Genomic DNA, 13,350 nt, shown 5'->3' with positions numbered 1-13,350 from the left:
AGAAAGGAGATTCCAACTAAAAATCAGGAGGAACTTTTTGACGCTATGAGCTGTTCGACAGTGGAACGGACTCCCTCAGAAGGTGATGGACTCCCCTTCCTTGGAGATGGCCAACCGTCATAGCTACTTTAGTTGAGATTCCTGCATTGCAGGGGGTTGGACTAGATGACTCTTGGGATTCCTTCCAACTCTTCTATGATTCTATGTGCTTTTGCTTGTAAAGAACGGGATCTGTCTGCCACCTACTGGTATAAAGCAGGAAATGGTTCTGAGAAAGCAGCAGAGAATGGGTGAGCTCTAAGTTAGCTGAAGCAGTTTGCGGTACAGGCTTCTTACCCCTTCCCCTTTTTGAGGATTGTATATGGGAAAGCAGAACACTCCTTGAGGCACTGGATTTCTAATGCAGCTGATCTTCAGCATTTGTAAGGTGAAACCATGTATGGCAGTTCTACCAGGATGGGTCTTGAGGGATCTAGGATCCAGCTAGGTTGAGGGTCCAGATACAATGACCAGGAAGGGCCCAAAATGTAGCAGAACAGTATGGGGTAACAACCCCACCCTCTCTTTCAAAATGTCTCTAGCCATTTTATGCCGGCACCACAAGACATATAGCAAGAGTACCAACCCTTTCCATGTCTTTTTACCCCTCAAAAGTACCGAACAAAGGAATGCCTAGAAGATTGTCGCACCTCTGATATGGGCTCAGCAGGAGAGCATCTCCATTAGAAACCACATCACCAGGTGGTCTGTGCTGTATAATGGAGGGAGGGAGAATTGGATATTATCGAAAGCAAACGACCATCTTGATGGTCCTGATCTACCCAGAAAAAAGGACATGGGAAGGTTGCTTTATCCCAATTGAGACTACTAAGTCATTGCTTCCAGTATTCTTCACTGAGTTTCAGAAGCAAGAGACAAAGCCTCAAATTGTTGGTGAAAGATTCAGCTTTATCAATTGTCACATTTTTTGACTGATCGCAACTGCCCAAGTTCTCCTATCAAGGCATTGTTTGGTGTCATCAACCCAGGGGAAAGCTGTCATCAGCACATCATTGTCCCATGACAAAATAACTGCCTTAAGCTATCTTAGGCCCTTGATCCATTTAGCTCAGTATTATCAACACTAACTTGCAGAGACTCTCCAGTATTTCAAACAGGGGATACTGAGGATTGAATGTCGGAACAACTGCATACTATGTGTGTGCTCTGACAAGGCGTTTCGGCCCTTCCCTGAATACATAGGAACAAGTGGCTTCATCCCTTAATGACCCACCTAGCTTAGGACTGTCTACACTTGCTGGCAGAGACTCTCCAGAGTTTCAGGCAGAATCTTTCCCAGGCCAGTGTGAGTGTAGTGGTTAAGAGCGGTAATCACATAATCTGGGGAACCGGGTTCGCGTCTCCGCTCCTCCACATGCAGCTGCTGGGTGACCTTGGGCCAGTCACACTTCTCTGAAGTCTCTCAGCCCCACTCACCTCACAGAGTGTTTGTTGTGGGGGAGGAAGGGAAAGGAGAATGTTAGCCGCTTTGAGACTCCTGAAGGGGAGTGAAAGGCGGGATATCAAATCCAAACTCTTCTCTCTTCTTCTTCTTATCTGGAGATGCAAGGGTTGAACCTGGGATCTCAGCCACTAAGCTATGGTCCTTCCCCTTCAATTAACTGCTGATAAATGATGGCTCTGTACCATTTTGAGAGTTTGCCTCACCTTTAGAATAATTTGGTGCAGGAGGCTAGTACTTCCTCCATCACCATCTATACTATTGACTGTCAACATCGCTCCATGGTCTCACAAACAAGTTCTTCCTAAACCCTTTTCCAGGGATCCTTTAACTCAGGGGTGGGAAATCTGTGGTCCTGCACATCTTTGCTTTCACTGGCAATGCCAGGAATTTAAATGGAGACTGCCTGCAATTTTTCTGTCATTGCTATGGTACACACACACACTGCAGAGAGGCCTATATACACCCATACCCCTTGAATGCACACCAAACAATATGACACATTTTAAAAAAGACTCAGAGATTTCTGTAAAAGTAAAATTGTGCTTTTATTTAATTTTTTTAAAAATGTACAATCAGACACTGTCCTGCTGTGTTTTGGAAAGCATGGATTGTTTAAAAAAAAACCTTGATGACAAAAAACTTAGCTTATTATTATTATCATCCTTTTCTTTTCATTTCATTTCTTTTCATTATATTAATAATATTAATCTTAGGATGAAATGTTTAAATAGGGTTGCTTTCTTCCTTGCCCTTTTCTATATCTGTTTTTTTTAAATATATATAGAGAGAGGTGGATCCAGACTTGCAGTGCAATCTCCACCATGCCTACTAAGAAGTTAGGTCCTCCTTCTTTGTCTCAATGTTGCCCTTTTTGAACTCAGCAGAGAGGAGGATGGGGACAAAACTAGAATGTCATTGGCTCTGGTGCCACCTACTGTTGCACACTCTGCCATCCACCCTACCAGTCCAAATGTGCACCAGCCACCACTACTCCCAGGTGAGTGGAGATAGGATTGCACCTTTAGTCATGCTTGGAGTAAACCCACTGAAACCAATGGACCTTCAGTTAGTCATGGAGAAGTCTGGATCCAGTCTGTATATATAGGAAAAGCTTCCAGATCATCAGCTAATAAAGCTCAAGGATGGCTAATAATGATCACAATAATAATGTATATATTTTGTGTGTGTGATTCTGTGTGTGAATATGCCAGATTGTGTCCTCTTCCCTGACATCCCCTCCCCTCCCCGCTTCCCTCCCTGGCGATTGTCATCTTTGGTGCAAAGAAAGCCAGCTACAGATAGGGGAAAAAAGGATGCTCAGTTGAGCACGCTACGTTTTGAAGAAGCCTTTCCCACCCCCAATAAAAAATGGTCAAGGGAGCCAAGGTTACGTCAAGCAACACTGATGCTTTGGTAAAGTTCCCATCTCCATTTCTAATCTCCCTTCCCCCAAATTTCTGGAAAAACAAACAAACAAACAACCATTCTTTTTCTTTCTGTTAGCCAACCCCGTGGAGGATTCATGCTCTCTTTCGTCTCCCTTCAAGATTCCTAAAGCTGTATGGTCTCAGTTTCATCTCTGCAAACTGGATGGAGTGCTCATGACCTTTCCAGTGGAACCAGTTGATACCCTGCAAAAACAGAGGCAAGAATGGAAGGTTGATATAAATGAACGGGCGAACGCAACTGTTTACTAGCTGCTGTGTGCAGTTAAGAGTATCAGCTACAAACCTTGGCATCCCTGGTTGAAATGCCATCATAGCCATCAATTCTATCGGCTGATATTTATTCCCAAGCAGTCCTTAATAGCAATGGTGGGAAACGTCAGACTCAAGGGACAAAATGTGGGCTTCCAGGGCTTCCTATGTGGCTTCGGGACTTTCCCCACACCACATCTTCTTTCTCTGGGCCTCCTTTAAGTGCCTGGAACTGTAGCAGTGCCGCCTGCCTGCTTGTCTAATCAGAGAGTAGGTATGTAGGCAGGGAAAGAGGAGGAAATGGGCTTTGCACTGCTGGAAGCATTTAAGCAAAGCTGAAAATATAGCCATCTGGTGGGCCTGATGTAGCTACACCCTGAACTTAGCTCAGTTCTTTTGCCTTGATGTAATGATTCACCTTGTTTTACTCAGTATACACCCATTGAAATTAATGGATCTAAGTTTAGTGAGTAAGCATCAAGGGAAAATCTGCACCTGATACCCTGTGGGACATCTTCAGGAGAAGAAAGGGCTAAGAAGGAAACACTACACAAATGCAGCGTGGAGTTCCTAAGGCTGCCAAGTGGCATCTTGTATGCCTCCTTCTGGGAACTCCTGCAGCCAAGCTGGTGCCAAATGTAGTGCTATGCTTTCCTTTTGGACCACATCAGAGAGGCCGAGAGGGGGCACATTGTAATCAGGACAGCCCAGGACCTCCATACACATTGCCCAGGCTAGTGCCCCAGAGAGGGCACTGCTAACACAGCAAAAACAGCAAGGAATGCATCAGTTATGAGTCTCTTCAGCCACAGCAGGCACTACAATTATCCAGCAGTTTTGACTTCACCCCCAGAGGTGCACTGCATTGTCTCTTGATGGAGACAGATGCCAACAAAAAGTTAGTGCTATCCATTAATTTCAATGTCTACTCTGAATAGGGCTAGCACTGGTAGGACAACCTCCCATCTCCACTTCTAAGCTCTGCAAGGTGGCGACTTGCCCACTTGTACCCTGCATGACAAGTGCAATGTACAACAACTTACCTGGCTGTGGTTGTTGTCCCCATATCGACCCATCAGGTTAACACGGTGGCAGTTCTTGTACCAGAAAGCTCCTTTGTAGGATAAAGCGCAGTTAGTGATTGCCATATCGTGGTCCTTGTCGTAGGTGGAAAAGGCGCGTGCATTGTGATAGGTCATGGAATCGCCTGTGTGATGGAGAAAAAACATAGCTGATTTTTAGGTTGTTGCTAGCAGGAACTGTACTATACATTTTTGTGACCCGAGGTGAAGGGCAAAATCTCCTCTTCCTCATTCCAAATACAAGTGGCTGCTGGCTCCTATTGGAACCTGTAGGGTGGAAGTCTGGGAGCCCAACAGTAGATGGCACTAGAGTCAATAACAGGTGGAGCCAACTAATCCTAGTTTTTAACCCACCCTCTTCACTGCTGAGTTCTAACAAGGGCAACACTGAGACAAAGGAGGAGGAAGACCACAGGCAGGGCCAACCTTTGAACAGGTAGGTGGCTTGGGAGAGGAAACTGGTTGAAGAAGAAGAAGAGTTTGGATTTCATATCCCGCTTTATCACTACCTGAAGGGGTCTCAAAGCGGCTAACATTCTCCTTTCCCTTCCTCTCCCACAACAAACACTCTGTGAGGTGAGTGGGGCTGAGAGACTTCAGAGAAGTGTGACTAGCCCAAGGTCACTGCATGTGGAGGAGAGAGGACGCGAACCCGGTTCACCAAATTACGAGTCTACTGCTCTTAACCACTACACCACGCTGGCTCTCTTGAGCAGTCCTGACTGGTTTTAAGAAAGAAGGCAGGTAGGTTGGAGCTGACTGAGGGGGGGTTCAGTGCAGTGGTGTAGTGTGGGAGGGCGGGGGGGGCATGGCTCTTGGTGTGTGTGTTTTTTTGTAGGTGCACAACCAGACTCCCTCACTGAAGGTGCACCCAGGCCAGGCCTTCAGGGTATGGGTGGTGGCAGCACCTCCTTTGTGCACAAGAAAGGGATGCCCATGCATGCCCCACCCCTAGGCTGGCCGACAGGGAGGGGGAGGATGCAGTTGCCACCACCACCACCCACCACAGAGGGAGGATGAGGGTGTGACCCAGGGGCGGAAGTGGTGGAGAGGACATGGCAGCACTGTCGCCCCTCTCCTCCACAGGGCTCTGGCACATGAGTGTGCTCCCTGCACCACTTTGCAAGGCTGGGATCAGACAGTCCTACCCCAGCCATGCAACGCTGTGCAGGGCTGCCAGGGCTATGTGAGTGCACCCTTCAAACCTGTCTGATTGGACTGATTTGAAGAAGCGTCGAGGGTAGGGCTGCTGCAGCAGCAGTCTCTGCGGTCTGCCCCCCGTGTCCCGTTGAGCACTTCACAGACAGTGGTAGCATACACCCTGCTGCTGGTTCAGTGGGTTCTACTTGCTCCAATGGACTTGGCTCCACCCAGGAGCACCTCCAAGAGACCTTTGGTTGTCCACTGTTGGAACCAGAAAGTTGTACTAGATGGGCCTTTGCTGTGTTCCAGAAGAGTTGTTCTTATTCCCACTTAAGTTCTTTAGATGCATATGTGGGTGGGACCTTTGACAATGGGACAACCTCCTCCACTATACCTAAGGCCAGTGGGCTAGCTTAGGTGGCACAGAGCAGATAGGTTTAGGAGGAAAAGGGCAGAATGCTGCTGTTCCCTAGCATCTACCACCTGAAGTAGCTGCCCCACTGCCTAATGATATTGCCAGCCTGGTTTGTGGAACACAAAAGAAAGACTGATGTCATGTGGCCAGAAACAAAGAGAATGGTCTGAAGTAGTGGTCTGAGTGAGCCGTTCCCCATATTGGAAGAAATCTGCAGAGAAATACTCATGAATTTCTATGACGAGGTTTAAATAAGTGAAGAAATAGCAAACTAATGGTGGAATTGTGAAGAACTAAACTTTATATTTTTTTTGGGGGGGGGGAGAAACTGAGAGAATCAGAAATGGACAGATACAGCCATCTGCTTTTGGAGGGCGGTTTACAAAATTTCTAGTCTGGTGACCACTGGCATTTTTCACCCTGCCCCTAGCAGGCTTCAAAACAAACCTTGGAAGGGTGCATATGGTTTGCATTATAAACTTACCTATCTCTGGGGATTCTCAGAACAAACAGACCCATGGAGATTAGCACACATGACTAACTTGCATCTATTAATTCCAACAGGGCCTGCTCTGAGTTGAATTAGCTGGCCACAACTCCTCTAGATTCTTTACTCCCTTTCTATTGCATGTGTTTTGTTTTTGTTGGGAGATCATCCAGCTCATTCCAATACAGGTTCCAATATAAGGGGGTGGGAAGGGGGCAAAAGAAAGGAGTGGAAGGAGCCTGTGGGATTTGGCCTGCCATCTTTGCAACAAAGCAGATGTGGTCTTCTGAAACATTTTCCATGCTTTGTCACACAATGTACAGCTTGTTATGATGGGGAACCGCTAAGCACATTCTTGGCATCTTGACCCATCATGTTCCTTCTTGTGTAAGCCATATTCAGGACAGGTACTTAGAGCTTCAAGAGAGACATTGCTGGGCTCTGGCTGTTTGTTTACATTCCAAGACTGAAAAAACAGCAAGTTGCTCAGCACCAGGTAGATTTAAAATGGAAATGACACACAGAAGCAAAGTTACACAAAAAGGCCCATAATCCCTTGCAGGAAACAAAGGTATCCCAATGCAACCCATTTTAACCCTGTGTTAAATTGATGGACAAAAATAAAAGAATGCTCCTTCTGGGGGTGGGGAACTCTATATCAAGACGTGCTCAACCACCACTTACCTCAGCTCTTAAATGCATTGTAAGAACCATAAATGCCAGAACTTGGGCTTGGGTTTGGGTTTGTTGTCCCCCCCTTCCCCCCCCCCCATGCATAGCTTACACAAAATTAAGGCTGAGGGTCACAACAAGTTATTAGCATACATTGTTGACAGAGAGGATACCACAGTTTGAAAAGGATTTTGACAAGCTGAAACATGTGCAGAGGGCAACCAGGATGATCAAGTGTTTAGAAACCAAGCCTTATGAGGAATGGTGGAGGAGGCTAGCTATGTTTAGCTTGGAGAACAGAAGACTGAGAGGAGATGATAGCCATCTTCAAACATCTGAAAGGCTTTCATGTGGAGGATGGAACAAGCTTCGTTTCTGCTGCACTGGACGGGAGGACCCAAACCAATGGATTCAAGAAATAAGAAAGGAGATTCCTACTAAATGTTAAGAACTCGCTTGATAAAGAAAAAGCATTTTATATGTGCTGTATAAGCGAGATAACCATAGCTGTCAACTTTTCCCTTTTCTTGCGAGGAATCCTATTTGGAATAAGGGGACTTCCCTTAAAAAAAGGGAAAGATTGACAGCTGTGGATATAACACTGTGACACCAGATGGCGCTGTGGGGTCCCATCTTTCCCAACCAGATTTCCCTGTATGAGTTTACAAAGCATTTAACTGAAACGCTTCTTTGATCCAGCCTGACGGTAATAGCTGTTTGACAGTGGAATGGACCACCTTGAAAAGTGATGGACTCTCATTCCTTGGGTGTTTTTAAAGACTAATTGTATGACCACGTGTCAAGGATTCTTTAGTTGTTATTTCTATATTGCATAGGTGGACTAGATGACCCTTGGAGTCACCTAGAATTCTAGGATACCTATAAAAGGTGACTAAATAATGAATGACTGCCACATTGTTTCCATTTTTCATTTCCCCTACTCCGAATAAAACTTAGTTGGCTATCACCTGTTGTTGTTGTTAATTATGCTAATCAAGACTCAACAAGAGAAGAAATCAAATGAGACATGCCCCAGGTAAGGATTCCTTTCTTAGAGATATTCAGATTGCCCCAGAATCTTTTCTTTTTAAAACAACTATGATACATTATTGTAACTTCCTCCAACTTCTTCATAAAATGAAAATGAGGAGGCAGGAGCAGAGGTGTGGGTCCTTCTGTGACTGACAGCTCCAGTTTGCAATCTAAGAATGACTTTACCAGAGCATTGGGGAAGGACATAGAACACAACAGAAGTAGTTTGAGCTTCTGATTTCCCTCTGTTTTTTTCAGAAAGGTGCTACTAGATATGTATTATACTTTACAGCTGCATCTGTGATAAGGTTATTAGACTTTGTATTTTACAGAGTGTACGTGTTTATTGCTTGGATGATACTGTGTATCATTCCTGTTTAGCATATATTAACTTTGCTCATTACATATTATGTACCATTAGGCATTGTTTATTATTATGAGTTACATAAATGCAACTCATAATAATAATCAGTACACCGTAATAATCAGCACATAATAATACATATATATATATATATAAGTAAGTGTTTTGTATTGCATGGATTTTGTACGGCATGCATATTGTGTTAGGGATTGGCATATACTGTTCATTATGTTCTGCAGAATCATAGAATCATAGAGCTGGAAGGGACCCAATTGGTCACCTAGTCCAAACTTTTGCAATGCAGCAATGTTGTAAATCACCTTACAAACAAACAATTGCAGAGGCTTACAAGTTATTCTGAGGCTAGCACACAAACCCACCTGCTGTGCCACTATATCCTTCCACTTTCAGCCGGTAGCGAGACCTGGCATCACCGACAAAAAACTTGTCATAGAGGGCATAGGCAGTTTCTCCATGGTCACGCAAATCCACCCGCAGCTCATACTGGCCCTGGGAAGTGATTTTGTGGAGCTTGTCCAGACCTACAGGGAACAATCAACAACAGTGGAACAAATATATGGTTCTATACTTAGGCAGGAATAATCTGCTGCAGAAATATAAGACGGGGGACACCTCAGTTGTCAGTAGTACATGTGAAAAGGATCTAGAGGTGTCAACACACAAGCTTAACATGAGCCAACAGTGTGATGCAGCAGCAGAAAAAGCTATTGCTATTCCAGGCTGCATCAACATAACTATCCAGATCAAGGGAAGCCATAGTATTGCTCTAGTCTGTCTTCGTCAGACCACACCTGGAATACTGTGTCTAGTTCTGGGCACCACAATTTAAGAAGGATATTGACAAGCTGGAAGGTGTGCGGAGGAGGGCAAACATGATAATAAAGGGACTGGAAACCAAGCCTTATGAGGAATGGCTGAGCGAATTGGGTATGTTTAGCCTGGAAAAGAGGAGTCTGAGAGGAGATATGAAAGCCATCTTCAAATATCCAAAGGGCTGTCACATGAAAGATGGAGCAAGCTTGTTTTCTCCTGCTCCGGAGGGTAGGACCCAAACCAGTGGCTTCAAGTTACAAGAAAGGAGAATCTGGCCAAACATCAGGAAGAACTTTCTGGTGGTAAGAGTTGTTTGATGGTGGTACAGACTCCCTTTGAAGGTGGTGGCAGTGCCAAATATAGGCTGGTGTAGGTGGTCCTCCTGCACAGGGCACCAAGCCAAGGGCGCAGTCCTTTGTGCAATGTGAGGGGACACTTGTTAGTCACGTACCTAGCCAGAATTCACCATTGGGATTTCCAAATCCAGCCTCATAAGTCCTCCAGTTCTGGTAGAATTCCTGCTCTCCATTCTGCCTTCTTAGAAACACCTAGAACCCCAAAATAAACATTGATATTGTTATAAACACTGCTATAATAGGACAGTGGCAGACAGCATGTGTATTTATATACCCAGTGCTGCCTGTGGTGTGTGGCTGGTGATCTCCAGACCCTCATGCAAGAATCTTTCCCGATGCTGCTCACTAGCCGTTACTCAGAGACACCATGAACTGAACCTGGAGCCTCCTGAACGCAAAGCCTTTGATTGGCGACATAGACAGTTTATGCACCAGACCAGCAAACACAGGAAGCCACTTTATACTAGACCTTTCCAAATCCCAGACCCTGAAGTAGATTGGGCTGATGCAGTCTTCTTGAGTTGAGGCAGTCCTGGATCACCCCTAGGATCCTGCCACAATGACAGTGACACTTACTTTTTTTTAAATTCCATAATGTTTCTTTCTTTCTTATTAAAGATTTTCTTGGTTTACAAAAGTACATGCCTTGTCTCTTTTTTCAGGTTGTACAGTCTTTCTTACAGATCAGTTATGTTCGTTGTGAGACATTAGTGTTGAGTACAGTATAAGGTTGGGGAAGAAGAGGGGGGAGAGGAGGGGTAGGGTGGTAAGGCTTAAATTCTTTTGTATAGTGTACTTGTGGGGTTTTATGTCAGCGTCAACTGGGTAGGTTCTCTTTCTATTTGCTTGTTATAGTTCCTTGGTAGTGAGAGGTATTGGGGAGCAGGGTGTGGTTGGTTGACTGTGGTTGTCTGCATGGGGTTTATTTGCATTTGTGAGGGAGGGGAGGGCTTGTTGGGTCAGTTAAGGGAGATTGATTTGTATGCTTTCAGTGGATTCTTGTTGTTGTGTTGTTCGGCTGTGTATGTGAGAAAGGGGAGCCATACTGGGGTGATGGCATCCTCTTCTATTTGTCCCCATGTCAGTTTTAGTTTATTGGTTAGCTTTTCTAGTAAGGTCATTGCCCATACTATTTGATACCATTGGTCCATGTTTACTCCTGACAGGTCTCTCCGGTGCCTGGTTATGAAGTTTCTGGCTGCTGAGAGTACAGTGACTCTTACTTGAGGGTAAAGAAGAGATGTGCATTTATGCTATCAGCAGTACATGTTCAGCAGAAAGCACAAGGTCCAGAAGTCAAGATTCTAAGGTGGGTGGGAAAGCAAGGCAAGAGGTTAATAACCAAACAGAAGTTTTGAATATTGCAAGGCAGTTTTCATGTAACTCCCACCAAGCTTTTAAATATGAGGTGGGTAGAGCTCATGGACAATCTCTCTTGCCTTATGTTCCTGCCACATTAACACACACACACTCCACATGGGTGGGTGCATCTGATCTCACCTGAAAGGGTGGCACCTGCTTCTCATCAAAAACACTGTCTCCTCCCCTGCTTCCAGGATTGAAGCCATGTCACCTATGTATTCCTGTTCAGGGCCTCCCTCTGACTAGTCAAAATCTTTCCCCTCCCTGATGAGGTTCTGTGTTCCATAGGAGGATCATGGGAGGGAGTTGTTAGATCTGTTTCCTCCTCTCCAACATCTAGAGACTCAAGGAGAGGACCTCCCTTCTCCATTCCTGGGTGCCTGCCAGCCCCTCATTTACTCCTCCTCCTCTTTCCTCTTCCTCTCACACCTGGGACTGTCAAATCATGCCAGGTCCCTCTGGGGTCAAGGGGTCTTGGAGAGCCACAAGTCAAATAAGGTCCACTTGGTCCGGCAGTGAAGAGAGGGGGGAGAAGGATGCAAAAATGCATCCTCTGTGCAAACATCTCCCCGTCCCCTCTCACCCCCAGCCAATTACATGTTAATTGAGTTTGAAAATTTGTCCATCAAGTTCAGTATCATCTACACTGACAGGCAGTGGGCTCCCCAGGGTTGATCAACAATTCTACCTGGAGATGCTAAGGACTGAACCTCAACACCACGTGCTCTCCCACCGAGCCAAGCATCCACAAATCCACCGTATCACCAGGAGCAAGAGTCTGCAGCATGCAGGAGACCCAGTGCTACACAGGACCCTAATCTGGATGTATTGTCTCCCCTGAAGCTTTTGAGCAAGTAAGAAGCAGCTTTCAGGCAGTGGGTAGAGACTTGGACTGTTTCTTAACTTTCCCCATTCAATGCAGAAAGGGAAGAAGACTCTGTTTCTCTCTCATGCCCTTTGTGAATGCAAGAAGATGGGAGTAGATTGGTTGTAGCTACATTAATGGCTCATAGCTACCGATTGTGTGGAAAGGTAGATAAGTAATTAAGTAAGTGGAGTAGTACAAATACTCACAATCCATCCGCCTCCATCAGAACTCATGTCACAGAACACCTCTGTAGGCTGAGACTTGTTGCCATTTAGGTAAATAGTGTAGAGGCCAGAGGCTGTTTCTCCATTCAGTAGAGCCTGGGAGCAGTCTCTGGGGTAAGGATACAAGAGTCCAGCTGCAGCAAAGGGGAACAAGCAAAGAATCACTACTTGAGTACCAGCCCTTGTTACCGAGAAAGCAGTGGTGAGTGGTGCCTATTGAGCCTGACATGGAAGAAGGCAGGTAGACCAAAAGAGGTCGAGGCAGAGCCAACTAATTCTAGATTTGTCGCCATATTCCTCCCTGCAGAGTTCTACAAGAGCAACACCCAGGCCCCATTCACACTATACATTTAAAGTGCTATGATACCACTTTAAACAGTCATGGTTTCCTCCAAAGAATTTTGGCAACTGTAGTTTTTAAGGGTGCTGGGAGTTGTTAGGAAATCCTCAATCCCTTCCCAGGGCTACAATTCCCAGAGCACTTAAACAATCAATTCATAATCACTGGGAACTCTGGGGGTTGTGGCTCTGTATGAGAATAGAGGGTGTCCCAGCGACTCTCAGAACCTTTAACAAACTATAGCTCCCAGAATTCATTGGGGGGAAACATTGCTGTTTAAAGAGCTATCTAGTCTGATCCCCAGCAATGCAGGAACCACAGCTAAGGAAACATAGTGCTTTAACTGTATGGTGTAAATGTGGCATGAGACTAAGTAAGAGGAAACTGGCATAGGCAGTTTGATCCTCTAGAGAAGATGTAAGTAGAAAATCAGGCTGCTAGGGGCTGTCTGGTGGCACATGGAGGTTAGGGGTGCAGTGTCCCATTTCTTTCTTGACCTCCCTTGAAAGAAAGGTGTGATTTTGTTAGGCCCAACAAAGATGTCAAATTCTGACCACCATGACAACATTTACGATAAGCATAGGAGCCAATTTCTAGGGGCCATGGAGGCTTCAGCCCCTGCAATAAAATATTTAAGGGGGCTGCCCCCCCTAAGTTGATGGCCATTGCCATTCAGATGTTGTGTGTGCACTGCATCATGTGATCGATTATGCAGGATGGGGCTTACCTACCCGCCCCCCATATTTTATTCAAGTTAGCACACCTGACGCTGAGGTAAATCATGCCTTCATTTGAATGTGGAAGTACAAGGGTCCACACAGCTGCTCCCTGGTCCTTCTCCTGCTGTGTTACCTGAAGCTAAGCCATGGTTTGGCTCAGCATTATGTATGAACCATGCATCATGATCTGTCTCCCTCCAGACAAACCATGAGTGGTATGCCAAGAACAACTCATGACTATAGCTTGTTGC

General features: G+C 45.5%; 1 protein-coding gene across 6 annotated transcripts in view; it reads right to left on the bottom strand.

Moving 5' to 3' along the window:
* Positions 1 to 2,024: 2,024 nt before the first annotated feature.
* TNC (tenascin C) overlaps positions 2,025 to 13,350 on the bottom strand; it is an 84,974-nt gene continuing 73,648 nt past the window's right edge. For all 6 annotated transcript variants that reach the window (XM_080990761.1, XM_080990760.1, XM_080990762.1 and 3 more), the window contains 5 exons: positions 12,023 to 12,174; positions 9,682 to 9,778; positions 8,777 to 8,938; positions 4,245 to 4,408; positions 2,025 to 3,135 (listed from right to left, as the gene is read on the bottom strand). In XM_080990761.1, the coding sequence (XP_080846887.1) occupies positions 3,025 to 3,135; positions 4,245 to 4,408; positions 8,777 to 8,938; positions 9,682 to 9,778; positions 12,023 to 12,174 (686 nt within the window). In that variant the 3' untranslated portion in view covers positions 2,025 to 3,024. The remainder of the gene's footprint in view (positions 3,136 to 4,244; positions 4,409 to 8,776; positions 8,939 to 9,681; positions 9,779 to 12,022; positions 12,175 to 13,350) is intronic.

The sequence above is a fragment of the Podarcis pityusensis genome (genome assembly GCF_964106645.2).
Source record: "Podarcis pityusensis genome assembly, chromosome: Z".
Taxonomy (NCBI): domain Eukaryota; kingdom Metazoa; phylum Chordata; class Lepidosauria; order Squamata; family Lacertidae; genus Podarcis; species Podarcis pityusensis.
Note: the sequence above shows the minus strand (reverse complement) of the source record. Positions and strands in the feature narration are given on the sequence as shown.